The following is a 26,120-nucleotide window of genomic DNA, read 5'->3' as shown; positions in this document are numbered from 1 at the left end:
ACGGTGCTGGGATTAACATTGCTTTGCATCACTGGCCTGCGAAAACTGAACATTAGCATCCAAAACATGTTGAAGCCCTTTCCTCCAGATGATTCAGACACAGCCTGTTCCCCACGTGAACCACTGGGTCTAGTTTGGTAACAGGACGTGGCACATATACAGTTCCCCTTCATCCTTGTGCAAAGCAATCCCTTCCCCCCACCTCCGAAAATCATGCTCAGAGAAGCAGCACAGACAGAAATGATCGATATCAATATTTGGTACAATTACAGTATCGGGGAAAAGAGATTTCATTTGAAACGGACTTTGCGAAACCTTCCACCTCTATTGTGGCACGACACTGTAAGAAGAGTGAGTGTTAAACCTTGAGAAATGAAGAGTAAGTGGGGTCACCTACCTCTTTCACGCACAAAGTACGCCAAGTATAAGTCCAGTTCCTTAACCGAAACACTTATGTGATGGGGCTGCACGCATAGCACTTGGTTAGCGCACTGCTGGGACTTGACCAGCCGTTCTCCGTCAGTACTTTCCAAAGGGATCCCTTTAAACAGGATCACCATCACCAGATCCAACCGCCAAACCTTATCCGCCTGCCGTAAACAATCGATGCGTCTCATTTTGCCTTTCTGGTCAGGGTTAGAGAGGACGCAGCAGGAGGGCTTCTTTCCTGTGATGGTCAGCACAAAATCCTCACGAAACTCCGGCCTGATGTCCTTGCGCAACTTGGCGAGCAACCGCGAGGCCCACTTCTGTTTCACCTCGGCCTTCTCGCTCAGCAGCTCCTCCTTCACTGCTCTCTCTTCGTCTTTTGTCATCCGTTTCTCGTGCTTCTTGAAGTACTTTCGTTTCCGGGCCTGGAGGTTGAACCACGTGTAGGCGAAGGCGCGGACGTACGGAAGAAGTGCCTCGATGAATGGATGGAATTCATCCTGACGATAAAACACAGCGTCAAAATCCAGAGGTTAATAACTTGGGTCATTCCTCCCTTATTTACACAGAACACCACCACCGACAAATTTCATTTGTAATTTCACGGACATCTCAAAACCCTTCCCAGGATGTACTGTAAAGTGTAACGACTATATACTTTGCAGGTGAACACAGCCGCCAATTTGGGGCACAACGGCCCACAAACAACCAGAGAGTGAATGTCCGATTTTATTTAGGGGATTGCTGGCCAGGACACTGGGAGAAACTCCCTTCGCTTTTGGAACAGTGACATGGGATCTTTAATGTCCACGTGAATATGCAGAGGGGATCTTGGTGTAAAATCTCCTCCAACACATCCCTTGCACTGCACTGCAGTTTCATCTTAAGACTATGTGAGTTCAAAGACCCAACATGAGGCCTGAACCCACATCCTTCTGACTCAGAAGGCGAAAGTGCTACCAACTAAGCCAGAATGACACATAATCATTATCCGAAGTTCCAAAACATATGGACTTTTTGGCCGTTTCACACAACTTCGCTCAATATGTTGCTTTGAATCGGAGGCAGAGTTGTTCTTCAGACAAGTAAAGGTGATAGCTTGATTACATTTTTATTTGACCAGTCAGACCCTTGACACATGCACAAACCAATTTTATGAGCATGCAAACCAAAGTACCTAGTGTTCCTCATATGCATTGAAATTTCTGTTTGCCTGAAAGCGAATGCACACCCTTTCCCAGGGAGGACGCACCTTGTTCACCTAATCCCAGAAAATATGGGCACAGGTTGGTAAAACGCATTGCACCCCCATGATTCAATCCCCATATTGGGATTATGAGCTCACATGACTTTCCAACGTGGGGTGGGAGTGGGTGGGGGGGAAGAGAGCACTACATTGCCAGAGGTGCTGTCCTTCGGATGAAATGTTAAACCAAGGTCGAGTGGATTCTAGAGCTAAGATATTGCTGCAGATCAATAATAATAATAATAAAAATAATCCTCGCATTTGATACAGCGCCTTATCACGTCTTCTAGGCATCTCAAAACCCTTCACAGAATACACTGTAAATGAACTGACTATGTTTTGTGGACGAAACGCTAAAATCAGTTACAAACACAATTTGCCATTGTGAACGCTGTCTGGTAGAGCTTTGGCTTGCAGGGTTAACAGGAGCAGAGTGGCATAAATCCCAGCCCTCAGTGACTGGAATGTTTTCTCAAGTTCCAGGCTGGCTGGTTTGTCGTCAACAGTGCCTCAGAGAGCCTGTGGACTGGCCTGTCTCAGGAACCGGTCGATTGAGAGCACTCGAGAGGATGGACTCGTTTCAAATACTCCATTGCCAAGCAGGTCACCTCGAAGCCAACTCAGCCCAAAGGAGCCTCTCACACCTCAGCCTCAAACAAGGAGCAGTCACCAGCTGGTCATGAATCTACATTCCATCAATAGCATCGAGATGAACGAACGAATGTATCTGGAGTTTCTTTGTAAATATGGATTTAACATTGGCCCAAAAACTGGGAGAACTCTTTGCTCCTCTGAAATAGAGGCATAAGATCGTTTAATATCCATCCATGGAGCATGAGATAACACTGCAGTGCAACCGGCCTAGATTACCAGGGCAACTCCTGGGGTGAGGTTTGAACCCACAGCCTTCTGACGCAGAGCCAAGAGTGATATGATCTCAGCAAAATGATGCAAATATGACAAATGCACCACTCTGGTCTCTGAGTCAGAAGGTTGTGTGGTTCAATCCACGTGTTGGAATTGTGAGCTCACATGACTTTTCAATGTAGGTTAGGGAGAGCGTCCTATTGCCAGATGTGCGATCCTGTGGATGAAACGTTCAACTGAGGTCCTGTCTGCCCGCTTGGGTGGGCATTAATGGCCTATGGCTCTATTTAAAAAGAGTAGGGAGTTTCTCTCAGTATCCTGGCCAGATAAGCAAATTGATCATTCAGTTGCCAGCTGTTTGTGGGCATTGCTGTAAACAAATTGGCTGATATGGCGCTTTTCACGTCTTCGAGACCTTTCAAAGTGCTTCACAGGAATATACTCTAAAGTGGATTGACTGTGTATTTTATGGGCGAAACACAGCAGCCAATTGCGCACAGCAGTGTCCCCACAAACTGTCGTGGATTGAGTGACCAAATTATTATTGTTGTTAATTTATCACTGCAGAGCATTGATCGCTAAGAATTCACAGCAGTTGTAGCCTTTGCTCATAGGCCGCAGGTTGCAACTTCTGATCAACAATAGGAACAACTTGCATTTACAGTATATAGCACCCTTCTCTACGTGGGTAGAGTCTCAAGAGCGCTTGATCAACTGTAATTACTCAGCAAAAACAATTGAAACCGTTCTTGATAGCGGACGACTCATTCTTATCTGATCTAATTAATGACTGCTCCCCAACGAAGCAACTTTCCTTTCCTGTTCAGATCAGTTCATTTGGGGACACAGCTCACACACTCCAGATTTAAAGAAACAGTCCACGGACTTACGCTGCGCTGGTTTCCTTATGCAGTAGCTTGGTTTTCGGCAGGCAGATGTGGGACTCATTTTGTACCAGCGAGTATTGATCAAAAAATGTTATATATCTAATAACAACAATAAATTGCATTTGTTTACTGCCTTTCACGTCAGGAGGACGTCCCAAGGCGCTGGACAATCAGGGATCTGCACCCGAGCTGGTGGTTAGGATCAGGAGGGGTAGAGGGCGGGGAGCGGAGGCGTGCAGAGTGGGGAGGGTAGGGGTAGGAAGAGGCACGCAGGTCCTGAGCAAGAGTGTTCACAAGATCGTGACATTGGTTCAGATGAAGTAAGCCTCTCAAGCCAATTTGATCTCACCCCTCCAGAATATCCACCCTTTTGGGCTCCCACCACAGCATCAAGCTGTTTTTTTTCAATTTAGTCCAGTGTCCCGGCTTTAATGACCCTTCCCGGTAACCAGGTCTTGTCCTTAACATTACCCTCCTTCCGGTGTCTGTTCTTAAATTGTCTTTTGAAACTCTAAACCTGCGATCTCTTGTTCTGCTGTCTCAGTGCATCTGAAAGTCCTATTCTAAGTTTAGTTTTTCAACCCCATTTAGAATCCATTACACCTCTATAAGGTTACCTCTGAGAAGCCTCTTTCCAAGACTGAAGAGCCCTCGCTTGTCTAATCAACAACAGCGTGCATTTACATAGCGCCCCTTACGCAGGGTAGAGTGCTTGAGAGCTCAGAGCGCTTAATCATTGATCATCTAAAACCGTAGACCATCCTTGCTGATCTTCTAAGCGCTGCCTCTAGGTACTTGGCAGCGCCCTTGTGTCACGGTGACCAGACTTGTATGAGAACTCTAGCTGTGGCCTGACACGTTAAAGAACTTATTTTTTTCTCTACCCACAGGTGCTTGCACTGTAGCATTCTCTCCGACGTTCTCTGCCACAAACCGTGGTTGAAGCACAATCCATCAATTGGTTTCAAAGGTACATGTCGGATGTTTGAAAAAGTGGAATATTAAAGGGTATGGGGGGAGCAAGCAGAAACTGGGATTAGATTGGGTGGCTCATGTGGCGTTAAACACAGAGATCTGGTGGACTGAAGGACCTGTTTCTATCCTGTAACATTCTATGATTCAGTTAAACTATCAAAGATCGATTAACGATCCCCTGGTGCTGCACAAAAAGAGAAGGCAGTTTCTCGCAGTGTCCTGGCTAACCATCCCCCAAATAAAATTGGTCATTCACTTCATAGCTTTTTGTGCGTACAAATTGGCTGGCGTGTTCACCTACAGAATGCACAGTCAGTGCATACTTCGCAGCAAAATCCCGAAGCGCTTTGAGCCGTCTTGATGAGGTGATCAGGCGCTACATCAAATGCAAGGATAATTGTTATTGTATTATAAACTGCCAAGGGGACAAGTTAAAAGAAAACTGTTGAAACGAGAGCTGTTATTGACTCGTCACTCACCATGTCCAAACAAAGCGAGGCAGCAATGTACAAAGCAAACAGATTGCTGGGCTAAGTTGCCAAATATGTTGAGTTCAAATCCCCAGAAATCATGTTCAAGTTGTACATTGCTCTCATCGAGCCACACCTGGTGCATTGGGTATAGTTCTGGTCACTGCGACACAGGAATTCGTCCGTCAGACAATGCAGAGGAGAGCAACAAGTCTTAATCCACGTGGATAATAATAATTAATAATCCATACATTTGATATAAAGCCTTCCGCGTCAGGAGGGCGTCTCAAAGAGCTTCACAGGATACACTGTAAAGTGCAGTGACGGCTGTGTGTATTGTGGACGAAACGCGGCAGCCAAATTGCACACAGCAGCGTCTCACGGACAGCCATGAAATGAATGATTAATCTTATTTCGGGAATTGTTGGCCAGGACACCGGGAGAGAGAAACTCCCTCCTCTTTTCAAATAGTGCCAAAGGATCTTTAACTTCCACCCAAACAGGGAGACGGACCTCAGTTTGACATCTCAACTAAAGGACGACATCCCTCCCAGGCACACCAGGATCCTCCCAGGCTAGACTATGAACAAAGCCCTGATGTGGGGCAGCTTGCTGAGATATTATTCTGCAGTCAGTAAAGAGAACTATTTCCTGTCTAACAACTAGTGACGAAAGCCATGCACTTAATGTCAGCAATGTTCCATAAGGCAGAGCAACCTCACCAATTTAAATCAATTGTACGTACAGTGCAGTCAGACTTAATAATTAAACTCATATGGATCACTTTTGATTAATCTACACAAGCATACATTTATATTTGAGCTTGTGTTTTTCCAGATAATCGGTTGGGATGAAGAGGGCCCTTTGACCCATTTGATCTCATACCCATTCTTCCATCCGCCCATCCTCATCCTCACCTACAAGGCCATTCACGGCCTTGCTCCCTACTACCTCTCCGACCTACTATCCCCTTACTTACCTGCCCGTACCCCAGGTTCCTCTGGCTCCAGTCTGCTCCACATCCCCCGCCCCAACCGCCCTACCATCGGTGGCCGGGCCTTCAGCCTCTCAGCCCCGAGGCTCTGGAACTCCATTCCCCAGTGTCTTCGCCGCCTCCTCCCTTTCCTCCTTTAAGACCTTTCTCTTCAACCGTGCCTTCAGCTCCCCTCTCGACTATCTACCCCCTCCTCGCTCCCTCCCTTCCCTCCCCCTGACCATGTGCCCCCAATGCTCGGGTCCCGACCCAACTGTCCAGCGCCTTGGGACGTCCTCCCGACGTGAAAGGCGCTCTATAAATGAAATCTTGTTGTTGTTGTTGATCCTTGTAGCAAACTGCATTTTAAATGAGTCCAGCATTCAGGCCTCAACCCCTCCTTCCTGGTAACCGCTTTCCAGTTAATTACCCTCTAGATAAAGAAATACTTCCTGAGGTCAGTCCTGAAATTGTCTTTTGCAACTCTAAACCTGTGTTCTCTTGTTCCGCTGATCTATTCCTCTCAAAAATACAAGGGAACTAATTTTGATTTGTACTTCTTTGAAACCAAAATATCACTAGACTCTCCTGCTTCAAACTGTAATTCAAAGAGGCCTTTCAAATTTAAATTGACTCTGTCAATTTAAAAGAAGTCAATAATGATCCTTGCTTTTATTATAGCGCCTTATCACATCGTTGAGATATCTCGAAGGGCTTCACAGCATATACTGTAAAGTGGATTGACTGTATTTTGTGAGCAAAAAAAACGCACAAAATAAGTACAAGCTGTTGTGGTTCACGTTTAGCAAATCTCCTCTTCTCCCCTGCCTCCACCTCGCAGCGAGAGAGAGAGAGAGAGAGAGAGAGAGTGGGAAATTTCCATCCACTTCTAATCAGGACCTCCCATTTCCCTGGAAAGAACTCAAGACTCTGGCAGTGGATCAGAACAACTTGATTATCACGTGTAGAGTTTCAATGTAATCAGAACTTGAACTTGAAAGCCTTCGCCTTGCGAATGAATCTTGTTGCTTTACTAACAATTTATTAGTAAAGTTAGGAAACATAAGGAAGGGAAAAGAACAGGCATTTTATTTACTGCGGGCAGGGGAGAGGGGTGGGGATCTCAGAATTATATTTTACTGTATCCAGAACACACAGTGTACAAGTCAAACACTTGCTTTTCACACAGAACTCCACTGAGGCCTCTATGCATTGCTGTCACTAAAAAATCGCCCCATTTAAGCACATAGACTGCTCTGTCAATTGGTAATCTGCTGATTTAAGCTCCTCCCTCGCACAGCACAAGAAACCAACACACACACACAGATGTTAAATGCTTTTCAGTGTGGTTCAGTGTCATTCCGCCTGTTAAAACCAAATAAAGATAAATCTTCCAAATGAATAACCTCTGAAAAGGCCCTCGAATATCACCTTGAGGTCGATTCTTTTCACCTGTTGCACACTGTCGGCCAATACGGCGTGTGGTTTGCGCGTGCGTGTGTGTGTGTGTGTGCGTGTGACTAAAATAGCAGGCTGGACAAAACAAAAATGTCAAGTCATGCAGACGACGGGGGTGGATCAAACCAAAATCGCGAAGCTAACTTTTAATGTTACAAGAGAGTTTTTTTCTAAACTTGAATTGTATGCTTGCTCCTAAACCACGTGCACTGAATTATCAAGGAAAAAGCTTAATGCTCGCTCACTAACTTGATGCTTCAATTAGTCCAAGTGTCAATGCGCTTCGTGGGATTCACTATAAATTGATGCGACTGGGGTGTATTTTGTGGACGAAATGCTCAACATTTTAGGTTCGCAAACGTACACTTGATCTGCACAAGACAGACAATCGCAAGGCCGGTTCGTGTAAAGTAGGTCCTTTTCGGCCCATTTGATCAGGGCTCAACTTTGAACTCACTCGGTCTAGGCTGACACTCCGAAGGGGAGACTGAGTGGGGTGGTGGTGGGGGGGTGGGTGGGGTGGGGTGGGGGTGGGAACAGAGCTATATTGTCGGAGGTGTTGTTCTTCAGGTGAGACGTCAAACTCAGGTGCATGTTTATACCCGTTCAGGTGGACGTTAAACATCCCGTGGTACTACTCGAAAAGAGAAGGGAGTTTTTCCCCCCAAGCGTCCTGGCTGGCAATCCAGAGATAACATTGGTGATTCTGTCCAGAATAGGGTAAGTGTTGTGTTGATAATTATCACATTACGTACCGCATTTTCTCCCCACGTTTCTTTTTCGTTGAGAACGCGTGTGGCGAAAAGCTTGGACATTAAGGAGCAGTGGTTGATGGAACCGGATTATTCTTACTTGGGGTGCAGCGCTCACAAATGCACCCCAAACGTGGTACTACTCTATGGGATGGTTTTCACAAGCTGCTATTTGCTAAAATATCTTTAGCTTTTCGTTGCTAAAACAGGCTAACGACCGACTAACTAAACTAAGCATCAAATGGAAACATGACGCAGACAAGGAGGGGAAATGTGATATGTGATGTTATCACTCGTGCTAATATCACATCGCGTTCTCCCACCTCTCCGCCCCTCTCCTCTCCCTGAAAATGTTTTAAAATTGATTCCACATTACTTTACAATAATAATACTACTTACATTTGGTGTAATGCCTTATCACGTTGTTGAAATGTCTCAAAGCGTTTCACTGTATTTACTATAAACTGTAGTGACTGTGCATTTGTAGGCAATCGCGACAATCAATCTGCTGCACACAGCCATGAAGCCAGTGACTGACTTTATCTGGGGGATCGTGGGCCAGGACACCAGGAGAAACTCCCTTCTCTTTTTGCATAGTGCTATAGGATCTTTAATGTCAACCTGGACAGACACTGATGGGACTTCAGTTGAATATTTCATCCGGAGGATGGCACCTCTGACAATGTCAAGCTCCTCCAAGAAATGCACTGGAGATTAGCCTAAAGTGTGAGTTCAAAGTCCCCATCTGGGCTTGAACCCACAACCTGAGGAAAGAGCACAGTCTATGGGGAGAGCTATCAGAAGGTCAGACTCAATGGGCTGAATGGATTCCTTCTATGCTAAGCACATCACACTATTCTATACTGGCAACTAACCCAAACATCAAATATCATTTAAACCATTTTAAGCCCTGCTGTACATTTTCTGCGATATTGCTTCCAAAAAAAAACTAGCAAAAATAGGCCCATGCCTTCATTAAAATGCACATCTTATAGCAGCAGGCAAACTACCTAATCAATAAGGTTTTAGAATCAATTAACAGAAGCAAAGCCAAGCGTGAGAATTAATTTGTCACAGCACCCAATCAATATCTCTCATAACTCCTCTCTGCATAAGCCAAGGCAATTCATGTCCCATTGAGGCTGGTAAACAACATACATATCCTATTTCTTTGTCAAAACCAGAATTAGTTTGTAATCTCACCCTTTTCTTTGGACATCCGTTATCCACAATGGGTTTCTATTTGTCCCTGTTAGATGGATGATCACAGACTAATTTTAGTAATAATAATGCTTGTTTTTCATACTGTCTCTAAAATGTTGAGCATATCTCAAAGTAGCAGCACAATTGCACCCAGCAATGTTCCATAAACAGCCATGAAGTGAATGACCAACTTGTACCTGGGGGACCAAAGAGACATCTTTAACATCCGCCTGAATAGGTAGACGAGACCTCAGTTTAACGTCACATCCGAAGGATGGGGCCTCTGACAATGCATCGCTCCCCAACACCGCATTGGTGTGTCAACAACAGCAAAATTACATTTGTATAGCGCCTTTCACGTCGGGAGGATGTCCCAAGGCGCTGGACAGACAGTGTTTCAGACCCGAGCTGGGGATCAGGATCGGGGAACGTGGAGGGCAGGGGGGGAAGGAGGGTGATCAAAGGTACGGTCGAGGAGGAGGGTCTTGAGACGAATCTTGAAGGAGGCACGGGAGGAGGCGAGGCAGAGGGACTGCGGGATGGAGTTCCAGAGGGTGGGGGCAGAGGGGCAGAAGGCCCACCCGCCAGTGGGCGAAGCGGGGGACGTGAAGCAGGCCGGAGCCCACTGAGCGGAGGGAGGGGGCAGGTCAGTAGGGGGTTAGGAGGTCGCAGAGGTAGGGGGAGCGAGACATGGAGGGCTTTGAAGGTGAGGACCAGGATCTTGAACTGAATCCTCTGTGTGACGGGAAGGCAGTGGCGTCGAGCGAGGATGGGGGTGATAGGGTCACGGAGCCAAGTGCGGGAGAGGGTACGGGCAGAGGATACGAGAGTTCAGCCTATCAAGGGAGGAGTTGGGGAAGCTGACAAGTAGGGAGTTTGCATGGGAGTTGTCAGCCCAGACTAAGAGCTCAAAGCCTACGTGTGGGGCTTCCACAAACTTCTGACCCAGAGATGAGAGTGTTACCAACTGAGTCAGGCCAACAGTAAGACTGACAGCCAGGCTGGCACTGAAATTTGCAACGCTTTCTAACCACAGTCTAATATGCATTACTTCCCCACCCTAAACATCCATCACTTCAGACAGAGTACGGAGCCATTTGCTTAAAATAACATGAGCGCAAATGAAGACCATCTATTAAAGAAGAAGAATGTTCCTTCCCCATTGTGGCGTGCGGTGGACGAGAAAAGTCTTCTAAATTACTTCAATCGTAACTAATAAACCATCAATTGAAAAAACATGTTGTTTTGAAGAAGCAGTAACACGTTGAAATAACGCAGCCCCATTGTATTATCTTAGACTCATAGCAGGATATGAGCCACTAGACATACTGTGATCTTTCTAGTCATTTGGCACATTTTTTTCCCCTTCAGTTTGGTTCGGAAACCAGTGCCTGAGGTTTTTTTTTATATATTATTTTCCTCTGCCTAGCAGGAGTCCTCTGCCAGATGCCAGTACTGTATTTCAATGCATTGCACCTCGGAGTCAAGGAAATATTAACTCAGTTTGTGTTCCAAAGGAACAATTTAAACCTCAGAACATTGGGTTCTGGAAGTCGTGACTCAATGCAGTTTTTTTTTCCTTGCCAATTTTCTCCACCAATATTCGATCCTATTGAAGGTGTTTGCGACTCTTTTTTTTCCCCCCAGCTCCTTCTTCTACTGGGGGTTCATTGTTCCTCAACCGTCCTCCGCTCGCTGCCTCGACTGTGACTAATGTGCGAGCCTTTGCACTGAGTGTTGGCAGTTTTACTGAACCGCCAACGAGCCAAATCCTGTCCTTGGATGCTATACAGCCACAGGCATCTTCTGACAAGGGTCAATGGTTAGTGATGGTGTGCAAGAGGCTCTGGCTGGCTTTTCCCATTAGGGTCTAAGACTGGAATTGGCACCTTTCACATCAAATAAGAAAATTACAGGAGCAATCTTAAAATGGGACTTTGTAAAATAATAACCCACCTGGTGGAGAACAGGCACTCGGTAAATATTATAAGTTTACGAATGGTTTTGACAGGATCCCACACAAGAGACACAAAAACAACTTGCACTTATATAATGCCCGTCTCGTGGGGTAGCGGAACACTAATGCTCAAAACCTCAAGGGACAGATCAGGGAGATGCTTTCTAAGGTGGATTGCAACTTCACTGAACCTAGCAGTGATTCTATGCAGAAATGTACTGGGCTGTTGGCATGTACCTTTTGCAAAAATAAATTGGGAATGGTGGCAAACCTTGCTCATGATACCAGATTGGGGGAATTTGCTCAAACAGCTTTACCAAACAGAGGGGTGACCTGAGCAGTCTGTGAGCTTGGTCTGACAAGTAGTGATGGCATCTGATGTGGGCAAGTCCAAAGTGAAAAGAGTGGGGAAAGGGAATAAGCAATATTTTCTAAGTGGGTCAAATAAGAAAATAAGCTCCTAAGCTAGGCTGACACTGCAATCTTGAGCGAGGGCTGCATCGTCAGAGAGAGGTGTCGACCTTCAGGCGAGACATCAAACCAAGTTTCTGTCTAACTTTCTGATGCTTCGGATGTATTATTTCAAATAAAAAAGTAGGAAGTTGCCCTTGTCCAAGGTGACCAAAGAAAACCATACTTTGCTCATTTGTCTCAATACCCTTTGTAGGATGCAAGATAGTTTATTAACCTGAAAAATATAAGGCAACAAAACAATACCCTCAAAAGCCTCAATTTCTCAGGTTTTTTGCTTCCAAAAGCCTCTTGGGACGATAAATTAATTTAGGCCGTTGCCACATTGAAGGCCAACAGACCTTGAATCTGTTGGCATTGTGTTCAAGTTATTTGTGCCGTCCGAAAGCTTTGTACTGCTTCAAGAGCGGTAAAGACAGATCATTTTGTGTCAGTTCATCTAAGAACTGATTAGTGATGCAGTGGTATATCAAGTGCCTAGGTTGGCCAAGGTCACAGTCAGTGGGTCGGTTTCAATCACTCTTTGGGGATGATACAATGGATGGAAGAGATTTGTTGTGTCCGGGACCAGATAAATACAATTGCCAAAAAGTTCTCGGGTCTCGAAAAGACATTAAAACCATTTGTTCGGACGCTTCAAAGGCTGATCTACTTCTTCCAAACATAACACCCAAGTGCCAACCAACCTTACTTAGTTTTGGCATGTGAAAACCGCACGATGTGGAAAAGGACAATCTGTCCTTTAGCGGAGCGGAACATCTCCATCGCTGGCCTGCTGATCGAATTGAAAAGCCAAATGGTCTTATTGTGGTCAAATCTGATCCTTTTCTACCATCTCCGAGGTTCTGATGGAATAAACCTGCCGGATATGGTCTCGTCCTCCACAGGAATACTTTCTCTCCCAACTTTGAGGAGAAGTTCCACCATTTGTTTGCTCATTTTTGATCAAGTGACCATTCTCTAGGTGAACTCTAGGCCTACTGGATTCAGCTATTGAGCTCAAGAACATCTTGAGTGTTAGTTATCATTGTAAATTGTAAATGGGCTTGCATCATCAAGTCTGTTCCATCAACAGAAATAAATATGATCACACTCTCATTGCCCGTCTAATAAGGTTCCTACACTCTTATGCTAATCAATATCAAACATCAGACACAGCCCTTTCTATCCATATAAACATTGATCCTTTTTTCTCATCAGATATTGATCCAAGTTCCTTTAGAAATCATCAGTAGTGAAATTAACTACTTCATCGGGAAACATATCTGATACACTGTGGGGAAAACCAGATTCTTCCAAGCTCTAGAGTCTCTCTCTCTATACTTGGGATATGCTCCCAATGTGAAAGGCGCTATACAAATGTAATTTTTTTTGTTTATTTGTGAATTTCGCACTAACCTCAAACAATCCTACTTCACAAGCCAAGATAAAGAGTCTGCTTACATCGACCTTATCAATGCAGTTCATTCTTTGGCACCTTACTTCACAGCCAAGTTTTGTTTAGTCCTTCAAAATAAACAACCCAAGTCTTCCTTCGTAACGATTTTTAGAAGTTATCGTTTTGTTCAGAGAGTTGCCTATTTTGAAGAAGATTCCTTGAGTATCCCTAATACGAACCAATGAGCGTGGACGTACATGACTCCGATCGCTTACTCTGTAGCAGAGCACATTCCACTTAGGTGTAGTTAAACCTTATTCCACTGGGGTGTGCGAGTGGGTGGCTGTGTGGATGGTGGATGGGAAGGCGAAAAGGCAACAACTGACATGAAATCAATTTAAATTTCAGGCCAAGTTCCAACCGGTATTGCTAGAATTGGTTACATTAATTTCATGGCTGTTTGTGGAACGTTCCTATGCGCAAATTGGATACCGCGCTTGCCCTAAAAATACACAGTCACTCCACTCCACAGTAAATCTTGTGAAGGGCTCTGAAGCATCCTCCTGACATGAAAGGCATTACATCAACTGCAAGGTTATTATTATTATTATAACGAAATATTGCTGCATTCATTCCATTAGTCATTCCTCTTACACGTCAGTGCTGCCTTCATCATTTTCCCTAGTAATGCTCAAAAGATTTTTTAAAAAAAATAAACAGCTCCTGGGCTCTATCATCTTATTTCCTCACTCTCCTGAAGTCCAATTTACAGTAATAATGGTAATAATAATCCTTGCATTTGATATTGCACCTTTCACGTCAGGAGCACGTCTCAAAGCGCTTCACAGGATTTACTGTAACATTTAGCGACTGTGTATTTTGTAGGTGAATGAGATGGTCAATATCACACACTCTCTGCTCATTCTCTCCCTTCCCCCTTTATCCATTGAGCATTCATTTTTCCTGGCCTCGCCTACGCAAACTGCCATTAATCAATGGCCGAGCACACGAGACGAGCTAACGTTATTTATTTTATTTTTTTCGCACAGTGAACAGAAGTAACAAGGCAAAAAAAAAAAGAGAAGAAAAATCAACATTCAGAAGTTTGTGGGTGGTGGGTGGGGGGGTGGGGGGGAGGGAGGGAGGGAGAGGTCGAACGAAACCACGACAATTTTCACACATTAAAGTGCACGAGGGGTTAATAAAACATCCTCATCTTTTTCCACCCTGGCATAACCTGCGTTCCCAACTCAGATCATGCATTTAAAACAGGATCATATGAGGGGCAATGATACTTAATGGAACAAGTTTTTAAAACTGTTCGTGAGGCGACAGATCTGTAGTCTGTAAGCTCCCATTAGACCTCCAGCAGATTAAATATTTAGTTCCCTCCCTGCCCTTGTTTGCAAATGGCATGCTTGCGTTCGGAGCAAAAATGGATCATACTCAAAATAGAACTTATCACATTTTCCTTCCTCCTTTAACTCATTGTTCATCTTTCCAGCAGAAGCCGGAGTGTTCGAGAAACGACTTCGCTGCAGGGTTTTGAAGCAGGTCTCATATTAACATGACTCTGTACTCTGCACTCTGTTCTTCCTGGTCTTGCTAATGTCCCCTGATAGCAAAATAAAGGTTACTTGTCTGTCCCCACTTTCAGCCCGGCAAAACTCTAAATTATTTATTTACAGATTTCAGCTGGCACCGGATAATAGAGCCACAAAATAATTACTTTTCCTGGTGAACCTCTTCACAAATCGATTCATTTGTGCAACTTTGAACTTTCTCATTCGAAACAAGTGCTCAACGTGCCCAGACTCTCGAACGCTTTAAAATGGATTCAACGATCACAAAGTTCTTGCCGGGAAGCCAATTTAGATTTTTTTTTAAAACAAAACGACAGAAACGCTAGTTTGGGGAGATTTTTAAAAAAAAAAACAAATTAAAAGAGTTGCTCGCTCTTTTGAAGTTGATAATACTACTACTATTAATAATAATATAGCGCCTTATCACGTCTTTGAGACGTCTCAAAGTGCTTCACAAAATATACTGTGAAGTGAATCGACTGTATATTTTGTGGGCAAAACATGGCAGTCAATTACGTACAGCAGCGTCCCACAAACAGTTGTGGATTGAGTGACCAAATTATTATTAATATTATTAACCATCATCACCAAATAAAAGCTTGCATTGAGTTTCACAGATCTGAAATACTTCCTGCAAAATCACTGCAGATATATCACAGCCTCATCAGTAAAGAAAGAGACATGAAAGAATAATTAGTGCTTAGAAGAGCAATTTTGTTTGCGTGCCGATAAATCATATATAGAAGTCCAAAAATTGCTTGGATTCGATTTCAGACCATATAAAATCAGAGTGTATTTGGAGCCAAGTCCCCCACCTTTTAATTTTACAGTCGAATCTTTCTTCCCCTCCACCCCACACCACCATTTCACTCCTTGCAACCACCTTCCCCGAAATATCGGATTGAAATCAACTCTTATTGGCTCTGTATCGGTCCTTGTATTTGGCCGATGCTGTATAGTTTCTGTTTACATTCAGTGTCTCGTATTAAAAGGAATAATTTGAGAACGCCACACTGTTGGGTTGTACCCTTTTTTTGCAAAAAAAAATCTATAATAAAACGCTTGATTTGATTACATTTCACCATCGCGGCACAACAGAGGGAACTTCTGAAGGAAGACTGGAATTATGGCAACATGATTACAACGTTCACCACTTTCTTTTCAACAAAAAAGGAATTTGGGCCTAAAAGTGAAACCAAACAGAAGCAATCGCTGATTTAGAACAAGCAGCTTAAAGCAGCACACATTGGAAGGCTGGGGAATTATTTAAAATGATGCCACTTTGTTGAGAAAAAAATGTTCTTGCAAACCATGTACCTTTAATTGCATATGCCACTCTGTGCCGTGCTATTTAATCAATTATACATTTGTTTCCCTTTTCATTTTCAGCGCTAGATTTTGTGCTGGGGAATTGAACATGTTAATCTGTCGTGTCAAGCGTCAAGCATTTGCCAGAGTGGGTTACGGCACGGGGTGAAATCGCCTAAATATCCACGAGCCCACCCCAACAATGTGCCCCTTTGTGTCCACCAAACACAAGTCTCCCCGACGCGCCCAGCCAACTTCACGCAGAACTGCGATCTTCTTCCCTGCCCACGCTTGCCATTCTTGTGCCCTCTCAGGCCCACGTTGGCAATTTAGCGGCAAATGGTGGGCAGTTTCCGCGCTCACCCCTTTGAAGGCACCTTGTATTCATTCAGTTAGAACGTTATTCATACCAAGACAACAAAGCTGAAAGTCATTCTGTTAATTCACCTTATTACCAGGGCCCAATATTTACATTTTTTTGATCTCCCCAAAATAGCAACGAATTGCCTGATCAGTGTAAACGTGGGAAACACAATGTTTCACTGCCTGCAGATGTAATCCGGTCATTCCCTTTTCTCTTCCCATTTTACTGTTGCTGAACAGTTTCGGAATGGTGCTTAAGGCTAGGCCGGTTGGAGGGATTGCATTTGTACTGAATTCCCACGTTTAAGAGAATACCTATATCTGATGCATCGACAACACTTGTCAGTCCGCAAGTTCTGTAAAATGTGTCAGTCCAAATTAAATTCACAATAAGCACACTTTCCTCTCCCCCAACAACCAGCAAAAGCAATATTGCAGACCTGATCAAACTGCGTTTATACTGAAGGATTCAGTTGACAGGACAACGTGTAGCTTTTTCTGTGTGTAACTGTTGGAGTGGGTGGCACAGTGATTTTGTACCTCTAAAAAAAACATTTAGAAAACTCGGGGCACTTCCAACAACCAATATTTTGCACTTATCTAATGCCTACTGCTACCCAATTCAAATTATAGCTTCGAAGCCCGCAAGCCACAGGCCTTGCTTTCACCGTTTCACACTTGTTTTAAAAAAAACTTTGGGCAGCTGACAACAGAGGACTGACTGCAGAGACAGTTTATCAACTGATGGTATTAATATAGTGCATAATATATATATATATATTTATTTATATATAGCTTCTGTTTAAACTGAATCTTCCCCAAATGCTCAGCAGGTTCAAGCACTGCCTCGTCTTACACTAGACCTACAGACGAGATAATTACAGGTTCAAATATCAAATCTGTTCTCAGTTGGGGTACTATAATTGGTTCTGGACTGGAGCGGGGGATAAAAAAAGTAGCCAAGGACCCTGCTTATGATTGCTATCCAGTTCTGCATGTCTCACAAAGCTGGGATGTCCTTCCGACGTGAAAGGCGCTACACAAATGTAATTTGTTATTTGTTGTGTGAGAATAGGATTAGACTCACAGGTGAGAAAATGGTCACTTTTCAGGAGGAATGAAACGGCTGGAGAATCAACATCATCGAAAGGCAACGGGGAGAATACTGGGGGGGGGGAAATGTGGGCCGAGACACAGCGCAAATTATCTTTTTAAAAGAATGTTTGTTGATGAAAAGTTATCGTGTAGCAGCGGTGACGGGAGGTACAGTACACCAATTTACAGGCGGTCGTTTTGATAGTAGGAACGAGAAATGAAAGCAAAGGGACAGATGCATGGGTCAGAACTGGGAGAACGAGTGGCGCATTAATTTCTTAATTAAAAAAAAATGAAGCCCAATATTGACAAGAAGTATGGGAAGGAAGGGCAAAAAAAGGAAGAAATCAGAACCAGAGGGAGATTACAATGATTCTTTTCTCAAACGCAGCAATAAAAAATGAGTGTTCTAAGACTGTTTGAACATGTACTGTAAATATAGTGTACGTATTATCAAGCAACCTGCCTGATTGATAATTATAATTCACAGTTTATGTAAGACAGCCCCTTTCACTTTCAGTTTTACCTTAAAGGATAGAGCAAAATGTCTTGCTTTGTACATTGGAAGTTCCCTTCATCTGTTATTACTGAAGAATGTTTATAATGCTTCTAGACCATGAAACTATTTAAATATTAATAGGACAATAATGCAGCTTTGTTATCCGATACAGTCTGTCTGGACTGATTAGCTACACTTGGATTGTTTGTAGATTATTGCAAGATGCTCTCATCCTTCAGACTGGGAGATTTCTTATCCCTTCGTCTTAGGGGGAGGAAAAATAAAGTGAAAATGGGCTGTAAATTTACGGCCTATTCAAAAATCACTTCGCTCACAGTTACAGTACTGTGGCCCCAACTATTTTCGAGGTCAATTTTTTTTAAAAATGAGAAAACAAAACCGAAGAAGGAGAATTTTGCTGTCTCATAACCAGAACAATTTTTGAGTGGTACGTTTGGTCATGTAAATAAGCACATTTCTACTTTTTTTCTCAGGTGGAAATGACTGTCTTCGTGTTTTGTTTTGGGGTTTTCTTTTTTTTTTACTCGATTGCTCAAGAACATCCAGACTGAGATTTTCTGAAAAGTTATAACAAGACAATTTTTATCAGTCGAGCCTTCCCCATCCCAACCCCCCCCCCCCCCTTTGCTATATACAGTAAAGTATTCCCTTCCCTTGAATGAAAACTAGCATTTGCCAGTGTGCAAACCATGTACTGTCTCACTATTCCATTGGGTTTTAATGGCATTTTAAATTTTGTGGGAGGTTTGTGATCAAGTTTCCAAAGGACTGCGTTAATTTCATCGATAGTTGGCCCTTTACCAGATTTTTTTTTGCCCTCTGTGTGTCTGTGTGTCGCTATGTGTATGGTTTGCAAAAAGCTCTTACATTTCTACTGAAACGTGACCAAAAAAATACAAATATAAGCCACTGCTCTCTGAGAAACAGCTATGCCACGAAAAGGGAGTTTGTTAGACAGCGCAATATCGAACATTTCTAACCTGCAAAGCTTTTTTTTTCCCCCACAAAAAAGAAATAGAATGCAATTTACTATAAAACTATAAAACTCCTTCCTAAAGCTTTCAGATCTGCTGAAACACACACAGAAAGAAGTTTTTTTCTTTGCTAATCTCATCCCTCCCGTGTGTGTATATATGTAGATACGTGTGTATAAAGCAAATGCGGCTTTTTGACCTCAAAAAAGGTGATATAACGCGGAAAATTCATCGAGCAAATTTGATAGGAGAGAGAGCGAAAGGGGGGAGCAATTTATGCCACTGCTATTCACTAAAACTGCAGGAAAAGTGGGCAAACAAATGCAGATTGCATCCCAAAAGAGGGAAAGAAGTGCTATCCTTCTCTTTTCGAAAGAGCAGGAGCTGAAAGTCCTGTTCACTGGCAAAGAAAAAGAGGAGAATCTGAACTTATTGGCTAAGGCAGCACATAAAATATTCAAACTTCAACCCAGCGCAACATCACTCCAAGTCTATATATTTCTCCCCCCCCCATCTCCTTCTGCTCTGAACACATCGCAGGCGTTTTTTTTTTATGGCACCGACAAAATCTGAGCCAAGTACCAGAGAGAGAGAGAGAGAGAGAGGGAGAGAGAGAGGGAGAGGGAGGGAGGGAGAGAGAGAGAAATAGAAATAATCAGCAATAAGGGTTTAATGAATGAAATTTGCTCACTGTAAACCAGAGCATTGCTGCAGAAATGATCCCGCCATTTTCAACTGTAATTGATTTTCCCCCAAAAAAAAGAAAGGAAAAAAAAAAAAACCCACATAAGAGCTTTGCAAAATTTACGAGGATCGCAGGAGGAAATGCAGGTTGTTTTTTCTTCCCCCCCCCCCCCCAACACAACAACAACAACAACAACAAAAATACAAGAGATAAAGCCATCCAAACCGGATCAATACACGATCGATTGCAAGAGAGGGAGAGAAAGAGAGATAGATAGATAGATAGAGAGAGAGAGAGAGAGAGAGAGAGAGAAAAAAAAATAGTTGGCATTACCTGAGTCAGACAGAGTGGTGAATACATCATGACAATCTGGGATTCAAGTGGGTTTCAGATCATGCAAAAGTTACTGTATCGTTGTGACATTTCTCACCACGATCTGATGCTCCCCAACACTCACACACACTCACTCAACTCACTCTCACTCACTCTCACTCACTCACTCACACACTCAGTCACTCACTCACTCACTCACTCACACACACAGACACACAGACACACACACACAAAAAAATAAGTGTGAGCCAATTTGATCAGAGGGTAAGTGGGGAAGAGCAGCAGCTCTGAAAGATCAGCTTCATTTGCGAACCTGGGTGACAGATACACACACACACACACACACACACAGAGGGAGAGAGGGAGAGAGGGAGAGGGAGGGAAGGAGGGAGAGAGAGTGTGTGTGTGTGAGAGAGTGAGAGCAAGGAGGGGAGGGAGGGAAGGAGGGAGGGGGGGGGGAAACGGAGAGAGAGAGAGAGAGAGAGAGAGAAAGAGAGACAGACAGAGAGAGAGAGAGAGAGAGGGGGGAGAAACACAGAGAGAGAGAGAGGGAGAGAGATGGGGAGGAGAGGAGGGGGTTGTGGGGGAGAGAGAGAGAGAGGAGGGGGTAGGTTGGGGGGGGGGGGGTAAAAGATCCTGAAATGACGCGTCCGACCAAACCAAACCCCCAAAACATCTGACTTCAGAGCATTTCTGCCATTAGCCCCAACATTTGAGCAGCACTCTCTCTCTCCCCCCCCCCACCCCCCTACCCCCACCACCCACACACCCCCCCCCCAAAAAAAAACACTCTGCCAAGCAGACAGCCAATAGATCCGAGCAACTAGGAAATGGCAAACCATGTAAATAAAAGCCTGACCACAATTTTCTTTTTCTTAACCCTTTGATGATGCTATTGTTTTTGCAGCCTGAGCAGTTTGCAGGCAACTGGGGTGGGGGTGGGTGTGGGGGTGAGGGGGGTTGGTTGGTTGTGGGTGGGGGGGGAAAAAAGAAAGAAAGAAGAAAGGAAGGAAGGAAGAAAGTGTTTGGGGTGCAGAGGAGGAGGAGAAGAAGAAGGTTTTTTTTTAAAACAGAAAAGTTTGTCCCAGCTTTAAGAAGTTTAATTGCAAAGGGAGAGACGACTCCCCATTAGACTGGGCGACACAACACGACACCCCCACACCCCCCACACCCACCCACCCCCCACCCGGCTAAAAAAAAAAAGCATTTGGGGTTCCCGACGTTTGCACCTCTGTAACTTGACGCAACACAACTTTGTTTGCAAACGTCGTTCGCGAAAGAAAAACGCCACTTTCTATTTTTCACCAATACCTGCTGTTTTTTTTCCCCCTCTCCCACCCACTCTCTTTCTCTCTCTCACTCTCTCTCTATACTGTGTATATATTATATATAATTATATATATATTATTATATATATTACAATAACAAAATTTATTTATTTCTTAATATATATTATATAATATAGAATTATATTATATGTTATGTAATATAATTATTATTATGTATTATATCATACATAGATTAATAAATGGAAGGCTAGACCTTCTAAAAAACGTCTACCAGGCAACACACACACACACAAAAATCAGGAGGTAATAACATTTGTAAGACAGCACCTTCACACCACGTTCGCTTGTCTGACAACTGGACTTGGCTTGCGAGTAATTTCAGACCATCCCAAACTCTGTTGGATCACAGGACTATTTCTGTACTCAATTCACTGTTTGTTTTGGGTTTCTCATCCTTTTTTTTTTGGGGGGGTGGGGGGGGTGTCCACAAATGAATTGGAAGCCAGCCTTTAGATTAGTGAAGTTGTTTTGAGTTCAATTGCAATGAGCAACATTTTGTGTGTGTGTGTGTATATATATATACACATACACACTGTACACCCCCTCCCCAACTCCCCCAAAAAGTTAAATATTTATACCTTACACGGGGACAGATGAAATAGCAAGTTATTGGAAGAAGAAAAATCACTTCACAAAGAGAGTGGAAGTGAATCATAGAAAATTGCAAGTGATACACACACAGCAAACGTAAACGACTCCCCCCCCCCCCCACACACACACACACAGAAATAAACAGTCAATTCACTTTGCAATGCATTCAGTCAAGTGCTTTGAGACGTCTCGACGGGGGTGATGAGGGGCTGTATCAAATGCAAGGATTATTATTATTATTATTATATATAAAAAAAGGGGGGAAGGCGAGTGCACTGAGATATTGTGTCGGGGAAAGCTTTAGATTGCAGTGAGAGCTCAGATGCAGTCTTTTAAAAAAAAAACAGCAGGCCCGTGGAACTATCTTGCAGCCTCTGTTAATTTCCCTGGATTTTATCCCCCCCCCACCCCACCCCCACCACCAAAAAAAAAGAAGAGATGACCTAAAGGATGGGCATTAAAGAGCAATGGAGATAGTGTGCAGATTCCAGGACTCCAATCATCGGTATGTCAATAATAAAAAAAAACTATATGTCAGTGGGGGGGGGGGGGGGGGAGCTCTGGGGCTCATAATAAAATTGATCGTTTACTCTGCAGAATAATGCATTTCTTTTCACAAAGCGACTTTATCAGCACAAATCATTCTGTGCGTGGAAACAAACGCGACGTGTCCACTTCAATGACCTATTCCTATGCTTTGTTTCCCTTACAGACAGAGATACGCTGGTGGCGGTGTATATGGCTCTCCCCCCCCAAAAAAAAACCTCTCTCTCTCTCTCTCACACACACACACACACGCACAAAGTTTTGTGTTTTCAGAAAAAAAAACGTCTACACCGAATCAAAAATATCCCCTGAAAATAGGAATACATTTGAATATCCACTGACGTTAAATGCAAATGTCCTAATACTCATCACAGTAAGTCGACAGCAGTTTTGCTCGACCAGATACCAAATGCATCTGACACCTAACGCTGGTTGTCCTGTTATGTCTTGATTGAATCGATTAGGGACATACAGTAAGTGTGTGTGTGTGTCTATTTAGCGCCTTGGGACGTCCTCCCGACGTGAAAGGCGCTTTACAAACGTAATTGTGTTGTGTTTCTTTTTTTTTCAGTGGGGATACTCACTGTAAAGTATACTCACTGTAAAGGCCAAGTTAATGTAAAAAGCTACATTTTGATTTTGTTTTATTGCTGTGGTGCCCTATCCCAGAGAATTAAAGTATATATATATATATATATATGTGTGTGTAGTAAACTTTATTGAAATGCAAACTGCGTTGAAGTGGTAGGTAGGTAGGTAGGTAGGTAGGTAAGTGGGTGGGTGGGTGGTGCTGGGGATCTGACTAGTGTGAGCCACAAGCTGTAGGATCAACCATTTCATCTGCAAAGATGTGTAATTCCCTGAAGTACATAGTTGTTTTAACAAGAGAACGTCTGGGAGGGTTCAGAAACAGGTAGATTATATCAAGCCATGAGGCTGAAACAAACCATTTCCTTTTTATATATATATAATATATATATATATTATATATAAAAAGGATAAATATATAATATATAATATATATATATTAAAAAAGGGCTTGTAAATATTGGATTGAAATCTGGGCCTTGGTTTAACTCTGACTGATAATCCACACAGCCTAAATAAACAACACTCAATTTATTTCCCCCCCCAACAAAAACCCCCCAACAACTTTGGTGAATAAGAGTATCAGAGATTGTCCTCCAAATAAAAACCAACCAGTCTAAAAAAAAACCACTCACACGCACTGCAAAAGCAACATAAAAACAAGTCACCAATTCATCCACTAATTAATTAATAATTCCCTGGTTCCTTAAACGTGCATTTATTTTTCTCTCTCCCTCCCCCCTCTCTCTCTCCCTCTCTCCCTCTCTGTATCTGCCTGCCCTCCCATTTAATGTTTTCTTTCAACTTAGCCCCCCCCATCGACTCTCTGAAAATAAAAAGAGTTGTCACCTCTACCAAGGTGATACAGTGCAGGTTTTTTTTTTACTTGTGAGTGTGTGTGTGTGTGTGCATCATTTTCAGATTGAAACTATAAGGCCACACACACACACACACATAAAAAAAAACGAGGAAGGTAAAAAAAAAGAGAGCTGAGAGAGATTTGGAGGAGGAGTGGGGTAGGAGTGGTGGTGGTGGGGGGGGTGGAGTGTCCCTTTAATAGGGAGGTTGGTTGGAGCGAGTCCGAGTTTTGGTCGCGCCTCCTCGGCTGACGAGTCAAGTTCAAGCCGCTGATTTCCTCCACGGCTCCTCGGCCATTACAGCTGGGAAATGACACTTCGCTGCACTTGAACTTGGACCGGGGGCTTAGGTCGACATGCACACGTATGCACATCACGACACAAATGCATTTCAGCTGTTTTTAATATATATATCTATATAACCCCCTCCCCCCCCCCTCCCCTCCACTGCATATTAAAAGAAATGCTTTTGCTGATGGGAAATGTGCCAGTCCACAAGCTTTGCCTTTTTTTTTCTCCCTCCCTTCCCTTCCCTCCTCTTTTTTCCCCCCACCCCCCACCAAAAAAAAAAGAAAACACACACACGCACACACACGCAATCTTGGGTGCAAAAAAAAATAAGAGAAGGAGAAGAAGAAGAAGAAGAAGAAGAAGAAGAAGAAAATAGATTGATCTGCGTTGTGCAGGAGGCGAGAAAAAAAACACGCACCAGCGAAGGAACAGAGGGAACTGCAAGTGCAATAAACATTACCATCTCTCGACACACACAGACACACACACACAGACACAGACACACACACACACACAGTCACACAGTCACACACACACACATAAAAGCGACCCCATCGCAGAGAGTAAAGAGAATACGTACCATTGCCATGTAATGTATGTGCGGAATGAACTTCCACCTCGAATTACTAAGCGTTTCCCTTTAACGCTTCATTTTGGAAATCCTTTCCCCCCTTCCACACCCCCCCCCCAACCCCAACCCCAACCCCCCCCCAACCCCTTTTCTCTCTCTCTCTCTCTCTTTCTCCCCTCTCTCTCTCTGCAATTTTCCCCTTGACTTTGCCTTTCAGGGGAAATATATATATATATATATATATATATAAAATCTATGTCTCTCTATATTTATATGTACTGTATATATTTTGTTCAGCTCTCTCGCAACCCTGGCCCTGTGTGTGTGTGTGTGTGACTGTGAATGCGTCTATTTGCTCCCCCCCCCACCCCCCAACACTCTCTCTCTCTCTCTCTCCCCTTCTCTCTCTCTCTCTCTCTCCCCTTCTCTCTCTCTCTCCCCCCACCCCCTCCCACCCCCACCCCCCTCTCTCTCTCTCTCTCTCTCCTTCTACAGTAAAAATCCACTGGTAAGTCCAAGGCTATCTATCAGTGGGTCCTGACTGCCCTGGAGGAAGAATTGGGGGGATGGAGGGGGGGGCTGGGGGGGGGGGGCTGGCTGCCTTGGCTGGCTGGTTCACTGATGAGTTGGTTAGTTAGTTAGAGTTAGTTAGTTTGATGATGATGGCGCAGGATAAAAATAATACAGAAGTCAAGCGGTCGAGACGTGCTGCTGCTGTTTATTTCCGCAATGGCTTATTTGCGTAGGGAAATGACTTCATTAACATACAGACTGAGGCCTTTGCAATAGAGACCACATCTTTTTTGCAAAGCAATATTGCATCTCTCACTCTCTCTCTCTCTCTCTCGATCTATCTCTCTTTCTCTCTCTCTCTCTCTCTCTCTCTGTGTCCCTTTTTTTTGCACCACCTCCTGTGTGTCAGTGCACAATCTTCAGTCGAATCCCACCCCACATCAGATCAGAAGTATAAAAACATACTGGAAGGATTTTTAGTGTGTGTGTGTGTGGGGGGGGGGGGGGGGAGGGGGAGGTTGGGGGGGAGGGAGGAAGGGAGGAGGGGGCAAATGGGGTGTTAGAAAGGGGGAGGGGGGTAACAAGGAAACATGTGGTCCTCAAAGGCACTTGGAACGACCTTTTTACTGGTGGTGAAGTGGTTGGGGAATGGGGAGGGGGTGTATTTGTGTGTATGGTGCTGGTGGGTGGGTGGGTGGGGGGGGGGGGTTGTCTCATTATAATATATGTTTATTACAAAAATAACCTGAATAATGACATGCCTGTTTTTTTTTTAATTTCATAAATACATAAATACATAAATAAATAAACGAATAGAAAAAAATTTCTCCAACTAAAAAGTTAACTTATTGGCCAGGGAGTAGAAAACATTGATTGTTAATAATAAT

General features: G+C 43.7%; 1 protein-coding gene across 5 annotated transcripts in view; it reads right to left on the bottom strand.

Moving 5' to 3' along the window:
* nfic (nuclear factor I/C) overlaps positions 1-24,845 on the bottom strand; it is a 143,863-nt gene extending 119,018 nt beyond the window's left edge. For 3 of the 5 annotated variants that reach the window (XM_042342768.1, XM_042342770.1, XM_042342773.1), the window contains exons 1-3: positions 24,730-24,845; positions 19,928-19,963; positions 398-929 (exon numbers count right to left, since the gene is read on the bottom strand). In XM_042342768.1, coding sequence (XP_042198702.1) covers positions 398-929; positions 19,928-19,963; positions 24,730-24,738 — 577 coding nt within the window. In that variant the 5' untranslated portion in view covers positions 24,739-24,845. Of the gene's footprint in view, positions 1-397; positions 930-19,600; positions 19,639-19,927; positions 19,964-24,729 lie in introns of those variants that run through there. The other 2 variants (XM_042342772.1, XM_042342771.1) reach the window with 2 other exon arrangements.
* Positions 24,846-26,120: the final 1,275 nt, after the last annotated feature.

The sequence above is a fragment of the Callorhinchus milii genome, unplaced genomic scaffold (genome assembly GCF_018977255.1).
Source record: "Callorhinchus milii isolate IMCB2004 unplaced genomic scaffold, IMCB_Cmil_1.0 Scaffold21, whole genome shotgun sequence".
Lineage (NCBI taxonomy): Eukaryota > Metazoa > Chordata > Chondrichthyes > Chimaeriformes > Callorhinchidae > Callorhinchus > Callorhinchus milii.
The sequence above is the reverse complement of the archived record's forward strand: the minus strand, read 5'-3'. Positions and strand labels throughout refer to the sequence as shown.